This window comes from Pteropus medius, unplaced genomic scaffold, assembly GCF_902729225.1.
Source record: "Pteropus medius unplaced genomic scaffold, Ma_sr-lr_union100, whole genome shotgun sequence".
NCBI classification, from domain to species: Eukaryota; Metazoa; Chordata; class Mammalia; order Chiroptera; family Pteropodidae; genus Pteropus; species Pteropus medius.
This window is the reverse complement of record NW_024342468.1, coordinates 561,797-579,408: the sequence shown is the minus strand read 5'-3', so window position 1 is coordinate 579,408 and position 17,612 is coordinate 561,797. Positions and strand designations below refer to the sequence as shown.

Below are 17,612 nucleotides of genomic sequence, written 5' to 3'. Positions count from 1 at the left end.
TTGACACGCTACCTTGTTTAAGGTTTCATGTTTATTTTAAATGCCTTGATAATAGTTTTAACATTTGAACTTTTCTTAGAAATCTTTTATTATTTTTTTATAATTTTTTTTTATCTCATGATCTTGTAATGCACTGGTATAAACAAAATAAATAAATAAATTAAGAGTGCGAGGATAGAGAGTCAGGTACCTTTTTCAAATGAAAGGCTTTGTTACTTTAACCATGAAGCTTAAAGAACATTACTTCAGCTCTAAAAACTACTCTTGAAGTATACAAACGTGATTTTACACAAACGTTGTTTTTCTTAGTTGTAACGTCCATTTTTGTCTTCAAAAACTATCATGTAAGGTAAAATGTAAATCGCTGCCAAATGTAGTAATGATGGCTGTAATAAAAGTGACCCAGGATATGCAAAGGAAATAAAAGTTAAAAAAGAAACTTTAAAGATTTTTTGGGTAGTATTCTTCGTCTCCGCACACTAGATACCACCAATGCTGTCAACTGTTGGGGGTGGGGCGGGGCTAAACGCCCTCTTGTTGAGAACCGCTGGCTGGCACAATGTGGTCACCAGTAATAAATAAGGTCCTGGGGCCAAAGCCCTAGCAAGCTAACGCAGAAGCCTGGAGAGCCGCCCGCCACTGACGGAATGCAAGTCCTCACTATCCCATCTGTAAAGGCCACGTCTGCCATCTAAGAAGCAGCTGTGCTGCAGCAGAAAGGGCCCAGGGTGGGCGTCTGGGCTTTGTTACCCACTGGTTGGGTCACCTTCACCTCTCTGAACCTCGTATTACTCAAATGCAAAATGGGCACGCTAACTGCCCACCTCACAGGTGGTTGAGGTCCTTAAGATATCGTGAGATAATGTGAATATTAGGTGATCTAACTGCAAAGATGAATTTGGGGCTGAAAGTGATTAATCAAAAGTTGGGATTAACAATTTCATCAAAAAACCAGGATTCCTACTTATCTGAATGTGGGAGATCTAACACGTCCCCTTAAAAGGAAAAAGTTTCAGACCTGATCTCTACAACATCAGTCTTCTCTTTGGAAGGGCAGCGACGAGAGCCAGGTGTTTCTTGGCACCTGCTACCCCGGCCTGTGACTCAGCTCAAAATCAGCCTCCGCACAGGTGTGGGGCTCCGGTCCCTACCTGGCGCCTGACTGGCCATCTGCCGTCTCAGGGCTGCAGCAGCGGCCGCCTGCGGAGCGGAGATGGTGTGGGAAGGACCAGGGGCGCCGTGCTTCACGGTTTTTGTTGCGAGCATCGTGCTATCGGCCCCCTGAGGAATTTTGCTAGCAGACGTAGACCCTGAAGGAAAAAAGAAAAATTCAATAAGCGGTGAGGAAAGAAAAAACACATAAGTTAAAACGGCAAATTCTCCATGTTAGGTTGCAGGGGAACTGTGAAGATTAAAAATCCTGAAGCACTAACGCAGAAAAGCACCAGTCAGCTTGACGGGCCGGCACCTCTATCTTTCAAAGATGCCATGTGCAGCTTGCCTGTCTCCTCCATCAGCTGGAGCACTTCGCATGATCACTTCCCTGATCCTGAGCAAGATGGAACCTTTATGCCAACGACACCAACTCCCTGCTCTCCTCTCGGCAACCCTCCGTTCCAGTACCTCACTCATGTTTGGTCTCTGTCAGGAGTCGCTTCAATGCAAAGCCCTGACGCTCTGAACTGAAGGTGACGGCACAGTGCAGGCCGCTTCGGTGAGCCAACACCGACCATGGGTGCCGCGGCTGGCGAGTTCTGAGGCGGAATATGGCTCCGAGCAGCGAGCTGACACGAGTGAGGATGTGAAAGGCGTGCATGGGACGCTATTTTCTACTGAAGGAAACAGCCTCCTCCTCTCACCCCTGAAGACCCGTTTAAAATAACGCAAGCTGGACTCAACAGTGAAGTGAGGTCGTGGGAACCTAGAGTCTCTTCTTCCTCACGATGTCCCACCAACTGCTTTCCAGGAGAACGCACCTTTTGAATTGGTCTTCTAACTTCTAGAATCTTAGCAGAAATGGGCTGGAATGAACGACTTTTTGGTGTGATAGTATAAAACCCAGTTACCATTCCTTCATGAGTCAGAAACCTCATCGGGGAAAAAGGTCATTTCCAGTCTCACTGTTCCTCACCTGAAGTTCCCATCACACCAGGCGGACCAGGAACGAGGTGGGATTTAGCAAAAGGAGCCGCCGCCTGGGGCAAGAGGCCAGGCTGGACGGAAGAGGTGCGAACCACGGGGGCGTGCCGAGGGGCCTGGACCACCGCGTCGTCATCTTTACAGGGCGCCCGCGTGTCTTCGCTCTCCAGAGACTGAGAGATGGACGACGTTGAGCTGACCTCATCCAAGTCTTCGTAATACCTCTGAGACAGGAAGGCTGATCGAGACAGGCTGGCTGCAAAGCCCATGACAAACACGAGTTAGATACCTCGAGGCAAGTCCAAAAGCTATGTAATTTTCACTATCGATAAACATCCCATCTGTAAAACAATTTAATTATTATTTATTTTAAATGGAAGCGGCTAATGCCGAGTGGGGACAAAGATGGTTTGGGGGTCTCTGCTTCATGGGGCTCTGAAATACCAAGCTGTGCAGGACAAGGACATGTTGATTGTGGCACGAAAATGTGCAACGTGCAAGACAGAGCGAATGCCGGTGTAATAGGGGACTGTGAGCCCCTGCCAACCATTCTCGCGGGCAGGACAATGACATAGCAGAAAAGTAACGGATAATCGTCCTCAGCACAGTGACAGTCAGCCACACTGTCGCTGTCGCTTTCCAACGACGAATTTAAATTTCTAAGAGCAGGCCTGATGCAAACTGGAAAGAAAGGTCCTCCGTCCCGTTTTAAACATTTCCGGATAAATCTAATGATTCTTTTAAATCAGACAATTAGATTTAAGATAAAAAATCCCTGAAACTAATCCTGACCTCCCTGCTTTTTCCTTCTTTAAACTATGAAGTAACGCTTTATGCCATTTTATGTCATTTTACTTTCTACCATGAATTTAGAAATGCACGTTACTGTTTGTGTCTATTGGGGGAAAAAAACGTAAAAACAACAAAAATCCTAGCCCTTTCTCCTTCTCAAGTTACTTAAAACAGCACTGCTAATATTTACTGACTTGTTTACCCTATAGACACATCACTCTCTAAGATTTTAGTTGTCACAATTAAATGTGACATAAGCAAATGAAACTGAAAACCAATACTACATGCCGGGGCTGCGCCATTCAATTTGGCAGCCGTTAGCCATCTGCAGCTATTTCAGTTAAAAATAATTCAAAGTAGATAAACAAGACTTTAAATCCTTAGTTGTACTGGGCACATTTCAAGGGCTCAATAGCCACGTGCAGCTATTATTTTGAATAACACAGATACAAAACACTTCTATCATTGCAGAAAATTCTACTGGACAGCGCTGGACCAGAGAACTTGGACACAAGTAAGTATGCGGCAGGCTCACTTAGAAATTCCATCCCTAACCACCAGCACCAGCAGCAAAACTGCAGTTAATGCTGACGAGAACTTGCTTCACGCCGGGGGCTGCACAGAGCATCTATACACATCCCATTCAATCCTCGCAGTCCCCCTGTAAGTCAGAAATTGCTGTCATCTGACTTCATGAGCAACGCTTAGAAAGGTTAAGTAACACGTGAGGTTGGTAAGCGGTGGGGCCAGAATTCAAACCTGGTGCCTCTGACCCCTGGCCTTTGCTCCCTGGTGCCACACCAGTGGCTACATCGTTAGATGGTTGTTGCATTAGATGGCAAAAGGGATTCTGCAGACATAATTTAGGTTACTAATCGGGTGACTTTAAAATAGAGAGGTTAGCCTGGATTATCCAGGGCGGGCCCAATGTAAAATTGCAGGACCCCTTCCAGGCAGAGAAAGGAAGTGGACAGGAAGTCTGATGTGGCAGAAGGGGAAGGCAGAGATCTGGAGCTCTGGGATTCAAGGTGCTGCCGCGGGCATGTGGATAAGGGGGCTGGAGCGTATGCCAAGGCATCGAGGACCTCAGTCCTGCAGCTGCACGGACTGGAACCCTGCCGACAAGGCCAGTGAGCTTAGAAGTAGAATCTTCCCCAAAGCCTTCCGGCGAGAGCTCAGCCAGCCAATGCCCTGACTTCATTCGGCCTGTGACCCCCGAGTGGAGGGTCTAGGCGAGCCACTGTGCACCTGAACTTCTGACCCATTCAACTGTGGTATCATAAATGAGTGGTGTTTTAAGCCACTACCTTCGTGATCATTTGTTATGGCATCCACAGAAAACAAATATAAACCCCGTATTCTCTTGGGGCCACAATGCCCTCAATAATTTCTCTAAAATCCTAGTTCCTAAAAGTCAGCATCAAAAGATGACGCAGATAACACCTTCGAGAATTGAACAGAGACAAAAACTGATATTAACTACGTAACTTCCGAGGTCTGATACAACCTGGGGGTCTCTCAGTTTCCTTCCTTATCTTTCTGATGCCATTCACTGGCTTTGGGTGGAGGAGGCTCCATTAATTAAAAGATGCAATGGCCATGCTCACTCGCAGAGGCCAGGAGCCTGGACTGCTCACTCTCCCAAAGGTGCTGCCCCCACAGCTGAGACTTGCCTCTCCCTGCTGTGGTCAAGGATGCAGCTACCTTCCTGGTTTTAGAAAGGGGACGCCTTATGAAATCTAAAGAATCTTATTCTGTTTAAACGCCGGCTCAGATTAGGAAAGGCAGAAAGCCACATTACAGGAAAAGAAAAAAGAAATCATGACCATCTCCAGAGATGCAACAAACTCGGCACCTACGGTGAACGACAGAGAGGTTCCCTTGGAGGTCACGGCAAGGACCCGCTCCCCACTTTTGACTCTGCGTTGGAGATCCTACTAGTGACACGAGGTAAGAAAAATAAGTTAAATAAAAAGAATGAAAAGGCAGAAACGAAAGTGTGAGTATGTGTGGAGGATATAACTGTTCCCACAGAAAGTCAAAGAAATACCTGCAGGCGCATTATTTGAATAAATGAGCCAAGCCAGGATGCTAGATACAGTCGACATACACAACGAATAATACGTCTCTATATACCACATCTAATGTAAAATGTGAAATGAAATTTAAGAAAAAAAGGCCCACCAGTATAAGAGCATCAAAAATATTGAACTCTCGGGAATAAATCTAACCAAAAATATGCATGTCCTCCATGCAGAAAACATTAAGAGAAAGTCAAGATAAATATACACCGAGTTTAGGACCTGAAAGATCAACACTGTACAAATGTCAATTCTAACAGGATGATCTATAGATTTAGTGCCATCCAAAAGAAAATCGCAACTATTCTTTGAGGGCTGACGGTGGTAGAATTTAACAAGACAATTCTGGTATTAATATGGAAACAGAAAGCACCAAGAAGAGCCAAGATGTTCTAGACCGTGGGTTGGCAAACTACAACCACGGGCTGGATGCCCATTTTTGTAAAGTTTTATGGAAACCTAGACATGCCCATTCATTTACATCTTCTCTATGGCCGTTTTCCCATTAGAAATGCAGAGCTGAGTAGGTACAATACAAACCACATGGCCTGCAAGGTTAAAATATTTACTATTTGGCCCTTTAAGAAAAAGTTTGTGAATCTTGGCTTCCAGACTGTATAACTTTGCGATGATGGAATGCTCTAGATCCATGCTTCCCATCACAGTCGCTATATCAGTCACATGTGCCTACTGTGTACCTGCAATGTGGCTACTGGAATTACGTAACTGAATTTTTAACTTTATTTAATTTTTATCAATTTAAATAAAGTATCATATTGGACAGGACAGACAGAATTTAAAAAAGGACAGCACCAAGACTTATTTTAGTACTAGTTAAGGCTGTGCGGTAGCAGGGGTCTCTAACCAGTGTACGAGACCTACAGACCTGCACGCATAAGGATAATTGATTTACAACAAAGGAAAGGAATTTTTTCAATAAACACTGTTAGACAATCAGGTACCTAAATGCGAGAAAATGACACGTGAGTCATACTTTATATCATGCAAAAATCAATTCCAGGTAATGTAAACAAAGTATGGTATATTCGCACGATGGAATACCATTCAGCAAGAAAAAGGAATGAACTACTGATATATGTTACGCAACACGGGTGAACCGCACGAACATTACACTAAGTGAAAGAAGCCAATTTACAGGCAATTTCTTAAAAAGGCAGATCCTCAGGAAAGAAAGCAGACCAATGGATGCTGAGGGCAGAAGAAAAATTAACTACAAACAAGCAGGAGGAAACTCTTTAAATGATGAAGATTTTCTGAAACTGGAATGTGACGATGGTCGTACAAGCCCACGAATTTACCAAAAACCATCGAACTATACACTTACAAGAGGGGAATTTTATGATATGTAAATTATACCTGAATGAAGTTATTTAAAAAAATCAATTCCAGGTAGATGGATCTAAATTTGAAAGGCAAAACATTAACATTTCTAGATAATAATAAAGGTATATATACACTTTTGTTTCCTAGCGATAGGGAAGGCTTTCTTAAAGAGAACACAATAAATACTAACTGTAAAAGAGAAGGCTGACAAATCTTTTAAAATTAAGAACTCGTGTTCACCAAAAGATACCATTAAGAGGGTAAAAGGCAACAAAGTGAATGTCTACAACCCATATAACCAAAGGGCCGGTATCAAGAATATCTAAAAAGTTTTACCAATCAGTAAGATATTATCTGATAAAGGAGCAAAAGATTTAATCGGGTACATCACAAAAGATATAGTCACAAGGAAAAAGACTGACAATAGCAAGCTTGGCAAGGACGTAAAGCAGCTGGAATATTCAAACCTTGATGGGAAAAGTATAAATTGGTACAACCACTTTGGAAAACTGTGTGGCAGTATCTACAGAAGCTGAGTACACGGACAGAATACAAGCCATAAATTCCACTCCGAGCCATGTGACCAAATAAAAGGGATACATGTGCCCCAAGGGACAGGCACAAGAATGCGCAGAACATTCCATTCTATTACAGCTAAAAACTGGCAAGAGCATAAGTCCCCCAAAAAGAGAATGGATAAACGAATGAATTATATTCATACAACGGACTACTACACAACAACAAAACAAAGGAGTAACAGCTATACCAACAACATGGATGACTCTTTCAAACCTGATGTGAAGCAAGAGCAATCCACCCAGAGGATAAATGAATGGACTTAAACAGTACGAGAAGCTCCCCCATCCCGCCCCGCCCCGCCCCAACAGGCAAAACCAAATTAGAGTGTTTGGGGAGGCACGCTGAAATAGTCAAACTGTCAAGAAAAGCAAAGATAAAGGAGAAGAAAGGGAAAGAATGCAATGCACAATCCGGACTGGATCCTAGATTTCTTAAAAAGAGTGGCTATGCAGGACAGAGGGCGACAGCTGCCAAACTGTGAGTATGGACTACACAGCGGGTAATAATACTCTACCGATGTTAAATTTCCTAAATCTGATCACTGCATCGTGGTTGGATAAGACAACATCCGTGTTCTTGGGCATGCGCCAAAAAAATATTTAAGTGTAAAGGGTCCCGTCTGCACCTTATTTTCAAATAGTTAAGCGAAACTAGTAACAATAAGGTGTGCCTGCGTGGGAGAGAGAAGGGCAACAAAGAAACTGTGGCAAATATTACTAAGAAAAATGGGTGAACGGTAAATGGCTACTCAGTGTTATTATTCTCCAAACTGGGGGTTTGAAATTTTTCAAAATAAATAAAAATTCAAAATGCCAAGAGAAAAAACAAAGCAAGGGCAGACTACCATATACATCATATAGTAGTACCTTTGGGGCGCAGCAGGACTGGGGGTGCACAAGAAGGGGGCCTAGGGCGCTGACAACGACAAAGTTCTGTTTCTTAACCTGGGTAGAGGTTACACAGATAGTATTTTTGTGCGTTTTTCTGAATGTGTTATATTTCACAGTTTTATAAAAAGTTAAAAATGTTTACACGCTGAGTTATTACTCTTTACAGTATATACCCTAATGTTAAATGAGTATAATATGCAGTTATCTGCTTAATGTCTGTATTCTCCTCTTAATCAACTGTTTTTGTGCTCAGAGACTGTCTTTCTCTTATTTATCACTGGAACAAAGTAGGCAATCATATTTGTTGAATGAATGATTAAATAAATCATATAAATCTCACTTCTAAAAAATCTATTATAAAAATACATTTAGAGACGTGGTTAAAGATTTGTGAACATGAATTTCCAGGTAGAATCTCTGCAATAAGATTAGCATTTCGCACAATGGACTGGATAAGCCAACTGTGGCCTCATACAAGAAAAGACTGAGCACTTGTTATAAGATGCATGTTCAAAGAATATTTTAAAACAGAAGGCAGAGAAAAAGCTCATGAAATTTTTAAAAATTTTCTCCCCATTTTTTATTGTGGTAGAATACACATAACGTAAATCCTGCCGTTTGAATCATCAAGCGTACACTTCACTGGTATTAAGCACAGAGACGCTGTGTGCAGCCATCACGACCATCCATCTCCGGAATTCTTTTCACCTCTGTCCCACTGGACACTAACTCCCCAAATTCTGCCCTCCCCCACAGCCACTGGCAACCACCATGCTACTTTCTGTCATCCTAGGTTCCTCACGTAAGCAGGCGCACACAGAACCTGTCTTTTTTGACTGGCTTGTTTCCTTAGCATACTGTCCTCGAGGTTTATCCACAGGGTAGCACCTCTCAAGATCTCTTTCCCTTTTAAGATACATATCTACCCCATTTTGCTTATCTAGTCATCTGTTAATGGACGTCTGGCTTGCTTTTACCTTTCAGCTACTGTGAAAAATGCTGCTATGAACACGAGTGTCCAAAAAATCTGTTTAAGTCCCTGCTCTCAATTCTTTTGGGTTCTACCCACAAGAAGATTATCGGATCATATGGTAATTCTATTTTTAATTTTTCAGGCAACATCAAACTGTTTTCCACAGCACTGTACCATTTTACATTCTTACTTATAGTGCACAAGGGTTCCGAATCTGTCCACATCCTTGTCGGCACTTGTTATTTTCTGTTTCATAGTAAGGGTTCATAAGTTTCTAAATTAACAAAATCAGGACACAATATTATAAATGTAATAGATCCGACCTCATTTTCAAAAAATTTACATATGCAAAGAAAAAAGTTTAAGAGTAACCCAAATGACAATAATTGATAACATATTTGGGTTGGGGGATAAGAGTAATTTTAATTCTTCTTTATACTTTCCCATATTTTTCCAGTTATCTCCCAAGAGAATGTTTTCTTTAGATAAAAAGTTATTTAAAAAACTCACTTGTCTGTGACTATTACCTAATTTAGCTTTATATGTTTACAGAAAAATTAATCGAAATACAGTAAGATTAAATTTCCTTCTGCTATTTTAATTACCAAAAAGCATCTATTGTTGATATAAAAAATTTCAACTCGAAACTGGATATTTCAAAGTGAAAAAGCACATATGGGCACTAAAGCAAAGCACATTTTTGCCTGCAGGTGCATATGACATATTTTAAAAAAAGAAAACTGAGATAGTTATCTAGATAATTTAATGGCAGAAACAATTTTTCTCCATCAGTTATATGGCTTCTTTCGGCAAGTGTTTTTAGCTATCATCCTCTAATCAGCGGGTTTTTTCTTCTTCCTCAAGAAGCCTTTTTCCAAATACAATCTTACTGAAAAGCCCACACAAATCAGAAACGTCGAGCTTCTAAAGCAGAGGCTACGGTCCCTGGAGCCGGCTCAGCCTCCCCCACACCCCTGGGAATGACTGCCACATAACCTGGGGGCTGTAGCCAGCAGTGGATAAGCTGAACACACTGCTGGAGCTGTCTGGTCCAGCACATGCAAAAGGACAGATTCTGGGGACATTTTCTCTATCCCCTATTAAGAACCAAAAGGAAAACATAGACACAGACACACACAGACGCACGCATACGCGCACACACACACAAACACTCCACTCCCACACCTTGTGCAGGATGGTTTATGCTAAAAATTCCAGTCCCCTTTACCTGGAGCAGTGGATCTCACTGGTGGGGTCTTCCTCTTGGCCAAGAAGTTTCTCAGTTGTGCCTGTTTCACAGGGGACAATTTAGCTGCAAGAAATTCATGAACCCGTAAGTGCTTAAGACTCGGTCAGTAGATGAAAGAGACAAAGAGAGAAAAGACTGGGAAGAACGCATTTACCTGGTACTTTGGGCAAGGGTTTAGTGTGAGATTCTATGGTGGTTTTCAACAAGGCATTGCGCAGGCTTTCGAGGTCACTGTCAAAACTGAACAGGATAGTGTTACATACAAACCAACTACGACCGGAGAAATCTTATGCTATCCTAAACATAAACGCAAGCGATGAGAGCACCCCAGTACAGAAACAGGAAACCTGACCGACTGATGTAATCAATCCAAAAGGAAAGCGATCACAACCTTAGTACTACATAGTACCCAAGGCGAGCACAACGGTGACAGTGCTTCAGCAGAAAGGGATTGAAATCTACACACTCGGCCTAAGGGCAGGAACACGAAACCACCTTGGGAACTTCCGGGGGAACTGTCTCAACAGCTAGGGTCTGAAAGTTTCCACACTTAAGCCAAATGACAAATCTAAGCTTTGAGACAAGTCAGTTAATTTTCAATAAAACAATACTATTACACTATGGTCTCTGCTACCATCTACTGAGCACCTATTTCACAGGCACCTCCTAGGTGCTTTCTAGACTTAATTTAACTCTCCAACAATCCCATGAGGCAGGTATTGCTATTCCTCGTCTTTAGGCAAAGGAACAATGGATCAGAGAGGGCGAGGAGCCTAACCAGGATGACACAGGCGATACACAGCAGAGTCACTTTCAAATCCACATTTGAACCAGCTGAAGACTACTCCACCTCACTCCCAAATATCCGTTCGTTCATTCAGCTGTATTTACTGATCGGCCCAGTCTCCCGCACACCTGTGAGTGCTGCTCTGGGTGGGAACCGGGGGAAGGCTCCACTGGGAAGTCTGGTTATAAAGACGGAGCTGCTGGAGACTGTCCACCAGGTGATTCAGCCTCTTCCTCTGCTGGTTGATGATTTCCCGGTTGTTGGCCAGGGTGTTAAACAGTGTCTCTCGCTCTGGCACAAGCAGGCGCCTGCTGACGGCAATGAGAAAAGAATCACACGGGAGTGCTTTGACTAAAGGAACCTCCCACAGAAGGAAAAAATCAAAGACTACCACTGTCCTAGTAACAAGAATAAAATGGAGAACTGCTCGTGGACAAAGAGCATCCAGGAATTACCAGAACATAAAAACAGGACAGAAGCCTAACGAGGATAAAATGTACCGAGGAAAGAGCAGTTTTTCGCAGGCCAGGCCTGTAGGTGTGATCAGGTGACACCTCGAAGAAGCGCCGAGGTGGAAAAGGGAGACAGGGTCAAAAACAGGAAACATTCATTCAGTTATATACTCAGGACGTGTGTAGTTTCTGTGTGTAAATTATATTCGATAAAAATAAAAAGCCCAGGGGTTCGCTGAACGTCTGCGGGATCAGTCAGCTCCTCACAGGGCTGTCAGGAATGGTGGGACAGCCCCCGATTTAGCGGCAGGGAGTAACTCACGCGAAGAACTAAAACAAGGACAGTTCCCCATCTTTCTGGTAACAAGGTAGTTCGAGATAAATTTTTAAAAACACATTTCGATAGGGTACGAGGTAACACTCAGAGAAGCACCTAAAACACAGCAGTGCTGGAAAATTGCGTGGATTTAAGAATCTGAACTCTGAAGAAAGGGATTTTTTTTTTTAAAAAAAGCTTATTAAGTAGCAAAACCACGGAACTGTCATAAGGAAGAAAACCTGGCTTCTGGGCTATCATTATGCACTTTTTGAAACAGTCAACTTATTAATTGGCAAAGAGAAACTGAACCGCCCAGCAGAGCAGAATGCGCACGCTGTCAGGCCAAGTCATCCTCTCATGTGGGGTTGTACATGAGTTCAGAACTAGGGGAGCAAGCTGTGAAATCTCCAATGGGGCCCAGCTGCCACGGGGGCCAAATGCTGCAGGCCACAGGCTGCAGAATCCTTCCCCGCCAGTGTCCAAGGGCTCGAGGCTCCCGTCTACCTCCCCCATCTGTGCTCCGAACTGAGATCCTTCAGGTCGGGCAGAAAGCCTTTCTTCATGTGGTACAATATAATGTATTAATTCTGCTCACAAAATTTTAAGCGCATTCTAGCCCTGCCCCTGACATCACACCCAGTTTGCTCTACTTGAAAGTCCCAAAGCTTTGTAAACAAGCTTGGTGTTCCCTGGTGTGTTTCCTCACACGGGTAATAACAGTAATCAAAGGTAAGTGTTTCAGAAATTCAAGCGTTTTGATGGCTGATCCGTGTTTCTATTTCTTGTAGGCACTTCACTGCTCTACAATGTAGTGCATTTTACCCCGTCTGGAAAATATATGGCATAAAACCAAATATCCAGGGGTAGAAGGCCGGGGTAAAAGGGTTTTCTGTACTTTTTCATCATTTCCTCTCATCCTATTAGCCATATTAATTAGAAGTATTTCCTCAAAAAGAAAATCTGGAATATACAAAAAAGGAAAAAAAATTCTCTTAAGCCCGTCTCACAGATATATTTGTGAATATTGACAGCTTGATTCCAGCCTCTTTTCCATGTTTAGACCTCCACACTGAGATCACCCAGTAGGATTTTATGTCTTACCTTTTTGTATTTTATGTATTATATACCTAATAATTATAGTTACATAATTACGTATTTTGTACATTCCATGGAACATAGAAAATGTGTTTAACGTAATTTTTTGAGAACATGCTAGACAGTGATTACACAGTAGTCTGTATTTAAAAAAAAAAAAAAAAAACATACAACCTCGTTGAGTGTCATCAGAGTCACTCAGCCGCAACTCTAACTTTTGGATAACGAGGTTCGATCCAAGTTTTCACTATCGTAGGTTGGGTTGCGATATAAACTCTAAATTGTTAGGAGCATTGCTATTATCTCCATAGAACAAATTTCTAGAAGTAGGATGACTGGGCCGATTAGGACAAACGTGTGTAGGTTCTTTTATAAAGGCTCCTAAGTCATCTTGTTGAAAGGCAACCGCCCATGTACTGCAGCCTGCGGCTGACGAGACCGCGCTCACTTTTGTTTTTTCTTTTGCTCCAGATGCCGATCCCACTCCAAGTCGAGCACGTCGTTCACGTCTTGGACAGCAAATTTCACATACTGATGAAGGCGCCGAATTTCCTGCAAAAAAAAAATGAAAAGGCAAATGACTCAGTTTTTCAGCAGCTTGGAGGAAGATGTATCAAAACAGTCAAAATAATTATGAATTAGTTTTATAGTGAGAACTCTAATAAACACAAAAAAACCATAATATATTCACTAGAACATTATAATTAAAATGAAAAACAGAAACACAGCCTCGTTGAGTGTGTGACAGAGAGGTGGTGTAAGGAAACATGGGTGTGTCGGCCCAGGCCTCTAGGGAACAAATGTTCTTGCTTAGTTCTCATTTTTCAGCTTCTCTAAGTATCTCAACATGGTCTAGGAATTTTCCACTGCACTCTGGTGCTCCGACACGGCATCCGTTTAGTTTCTACTCTCCCACCCATGAAATTAATTGTACTACGGACAAAAGTATCCTACAAAATAGTGCTGCAAACGATTCTGAACAGAGCTACTCATAACAAAGAACACATAAGCCATCTCCCAGTTGAGAAAAAGTTATTTCTTCCCCAAAACAAAGAATCATATCAATGCCAGAAACTGAATTTACCATTATTGAAATTCTTACCTATTAACTTACTCTAGGCCTGTAATAATTTTTTTTAAATTTTGGCCCAGTGTTAACCTTCATGGCTATATAATTTGACTCTCAAAAATTAAAGATGGAGCATTCCATTAAATATGTATACAAATGAAGACAATGCGCTATACACCAGGAAAAGCTCTTAGCATCTGTACAAAGATCTTTTTGTGTTTAAATGTATTTTCGGGATTATTCTTGGATGAGCGTATATGTCCCAAATGAAAAAGAGAAAATGTCATTTAAAGAGAGCCACGCTGATTCCAGAAAGTAGCAGTAACTTTAGCATCAAATACAGACTTCAACTAATACCTGATTACGGGGAGGCCCTGCCTTTGAACCCTTCAAATGTGATCATACCCTGGACATGAGCTGATGCTGTTTCTCCTGAATTCTCTCCTGACTTTGTCCATCAGAAAAAAACAACTTTTAAGGCCTACTGCAAGTCCTTTTTTGTGGCTTAGCTGCATCCCCATCTGCAATCCTAGAGCAACATATTCCACACTGTATTTATACATTCATCTTTCCGTCACTTGTAGGGACTGCACGTGCAGCGTAGCAGTTAAAGGCACATGCTCTGAGCCAGACTGCCCAGGCTCAGGGTCCAGCATCTCTTAGTGGTGAGACTTGGGTAGTTCTGGTATCTTTCTTTTGTACCTGGCATGCACTCGATACATGCTAGCTCTTACTGAAAAATAAATAATTTCTTTCTGAATGGGGCAAGCGTCCCCCAAAAGCGCTGTATGCTTTTCTTTAAGTTTGGATACAGAGGAAGAAGCGAAAAGGCAGGTAGGAAAGTGTTAACTGATGCAGCACGGAGGCCCATGACTTGATGAGTGGTAGGCAAGGGGTGAGCACTGTCTTGCTAAGGGCATTAACTCTCACGGCGGGAGAAAGCAGCTCAGAACACCAGCGGGTGGGATGCAGCAGGGAGGCCTCCGCCTTTCCGGGAGAAGGGACTGGGCCATTTTCCTACTGTCAGTAAGTTTAACAGTGTGGATGGAAATGGCGAGTTTTCTGGACAGAGAGGATTCATCACACTCAGACCCCCACGTCCCGGGTGAGGGAGATCAGTGCTGCCACCTGTGCCCGCTTTCTACTGGGATTCTAGCCAAATGCAAGGACGTGGAGATGTCCCCCATCAAAACTTGTGATACAACACTTTTGAATAAATCGAAAGATGAAGACAAAAACCAAATTTAATGAAGACAGAGAAAGAAGAATTGACAATTAATGAGGAAAAAAAAACTTTGCTAAATCATGGCGCACAGGAAAGAATCCAGGCAGGTGGAAGTCTGGATTCTGGTTCCACTCCTACTAGCAACGGCACCTTGGGCAAGCTCCTTAGCACATGAGGCTCAACTTCCTTACCTGTACAGTGGGATCAACCACTCTCATCTGGCAGAGCAGTTGGTTTTGAAGACTAGAAATAATGTGTAAAAACTCCTAGCGGAGGACCTAGTGCTCGCTGAACAATTGCTACTTTAGTGATTATTAGCCACGGTCTGATTTCTAAATACATCTTTTTCGAAGTGTACTTTCTACCAAGCCTAAGGTTTACTTAAGAACTCTGTTTTTGTTTAATCCAAAGAACACTGTGTGGAAAGCACCCTTTTCTCTGTCGCAGTGCAGGAAGTCTATGGAAAGTGGGTAAATTACAGGAAATGAGCACCGTCACAGAGGCGTCACCCAAACCCGCACGCAGAAAGGGGACACGGGGATCTGCCGGACAGCGCGCTCCGACTGGCCCCTCCCACCTGGAGTCGAGCTTCGCTCCTGGGGTCCAGGGGTCTCTTGTAGAGCAGGTGGAGATACGCAGAGTCGCGGTTCCTCTCGTTTTGTTCCCTGGCTTCTTCCACACCAGCAAAGCCCTCGAGCAAAGTTGTTTTCAGGGTGCTTATATCTCCATGAAGAGACTAGAAAAGGTATAAGACTGTGTTGATACAACGAGTGGTATTTCTAAGGTAAAAACCTTTCTGTCTGGATCAAAGAAGGCAGTGATTCCCAAACAGTTCACATGATGCGTATCTGAGTAGTTAACAGTCAAGCAGAAAAGAATTTCACTGCTTAGAAAGAAAGATGCCAATGCTCGTGTTTATCTTCTCATTACTATTTTTCATTTTTTTCCTTTTTTAGTCTACCAATGTTCATTTTTAAAAATTATTTTTCTTTCTCATGATAAAACATATTCTAACGATCAGAAACTCAGAAAACAAGAACAGTATTAACAGTATCTGCAATTCCGCCACCGGAAGACGATCCTGCTAACACCTAGAGAACTGTCCTCCCTCAGGCGTGACATTTAAGACCAGAGCTCTGGAGTCAGTCAGTTAGAACTGGGATCCTGGAGCTGGCACTCAGTAACTGGGTGGCCCTGGGCACATTATTTCACCTAAGCCTCGGCTTCCCGACTCGCGAAACAGGAAGAATAACAACAATATCAACCACATAGGACAGTGGTGAGGATCTGAGGATAATGCAGGTGAAGCGTTTAGCCCGGTCTCTGGCACACAGTAAGCAGTAATAACACAACAAATAACACTACTAACAACTATTTGATATTTTTATATTCTACATGCTCTTAAGTGTTCTTTTTTCTAAAACCTAACAACTTACTACCAAAGTGCATTTTCAAACATACCTAAACTAACGACTATAATGGTAAATTTTTATGACGTGCCTTGTACGTGTCAATGAACTACTATTGTTCCATGTTCCATGAGAAAACTAAAATGTAGAAGAGGAGCTAGATTAACTTGCCCAGTCACAGAACTTAATGTTAAGTGCTAAAGGTAGGATTTGAACTTAAGACATCCCCGTGTGACCTAGTCAGCTGCGTAAAAACAACGCTGATGGTCCCTGAAGAGAAAAAGTATATACTCCCATGGAGCGCTAGGAGAAAAAATTTTTCAAGTGCAATTCAACTTCGGAACTCTATCGATAAGCGCAAACCTCTGTGGTCTCTTTAATCTCCAAAAGAAAAGTGTGCAGGTCATCCGATTCTGTCCGCAGCATCTTCATCTCCTCAGGAGTGCCCACTTGGAAACAGGCTTTCGAAGTTCGGGCTTTCAGCTCTTCTAGCTCCTTCTGGAAGTGTGTGATCTGTAAGCCACAAACGATCTGTAACATCAGTCTGAACGGCACGAGGAACGTCACTGCTACTGGGCTCGCTAACAGCACAGACTCTTAGGACGCGCCAAGGTTCAATGTCAGAACGAAACAGTCACAGAGGAGTCTGCACTCAGAGCCATTCGCATCTGTCAGACTACTCCTGGAAATAATCTGCAGGGACGAATTTACCTCCTCCCCAATTCCAGCCATCACAGGATCTGACTCTTTCCACTGATGTCCCTGCTTTTCTGTAACAGGAGGCTGAAGTGATTTTGCCTGAAATGGAAGGCAAAAGATTAAAAAATACATCCCCTGCCCCAAGTTTTGGCTTCTTGAAGCAGCGGGTGCAATGTCTATCACAGGGAGTGTCACTCTCATAAGACGGTCATTGTCCCATCGTTCATTCTTCCGAAGCTGCATTTACTGGGTAGACACTGGGATAAAGACATGTTCAGACAGTGGAGAGAGAGGTAAACAAGATCCATGTGGTCCTCACTCTCACGGAACTGAACTTCTGCTGGGATTAGACAGATAATAAAAAGCGAATGAATCAGATCATGTCAGCTGGAGATAAGTGATATGAAAAATGTAAACAGGGACAGATAAAGAGGGTAAAAACGGCACTACTTCAGATGAGATGGCCCAGAAACCCCTCGCTGAGCGCCGCCTCTAAAGTGAGACTAAAGT

The 17,612-nt window shown here is 42.8% G+C and overlaps 1 protein-coding gene across 6 annotated transcripts in view; it reads right to left on the bottom strand.

Annotated features, from left to right (window-relative positions):
- Positions 1-17,612, bottom strand: part of NUP214 (nucleoporin 214) — an 88,562-nt gene that overhangs the window by 46,581 nt on the left and 24,369 nt on the right. For 4 of the 6 annotated variants that reach the window (XM_039862878.1, XM_039862881.1, XM_039862880.1 and 1 more), the window contains 9 exons: positions 17,115-17,201; positions 16,767-16,916; positions 15,572-15,730; positions 13,149-13,252; positions 10,963-11,145; positions 10,202-10,287; positions 10,027-10,110; positions 2,132-2,395; positions 1,152-1,310 (listed from right to left, as the gene is read on the bottom strand). In XM_039862878.1, the coding sequence (XP_039718812.1) occupies positions 1,152-1,310; positions 2,132-2,395; positions 10,027-10,110; positions 10,202-10,287; positions 10,963-11,145; positions 13,149-13,252; positions 15,572-15,730; positions 16,767-16,916; positions 17,115-17,201 (1,276 nt within the window). The remainder of the gene's footprint in view (positions 1-1,151; positions 1,311-2,131; positions 2,396-10,026; positions 10,111-10,201; positions 10,288-10,962; positions 11,146-13,148; positions 13,253-15,571; positions 15,731-16,766; positions 16,917-17,114; positions 17,202-17,612) is intronic. The other 2 variants (XM_039862879.1, XM_039862882.1) reach the window with 1 other exon arrangement.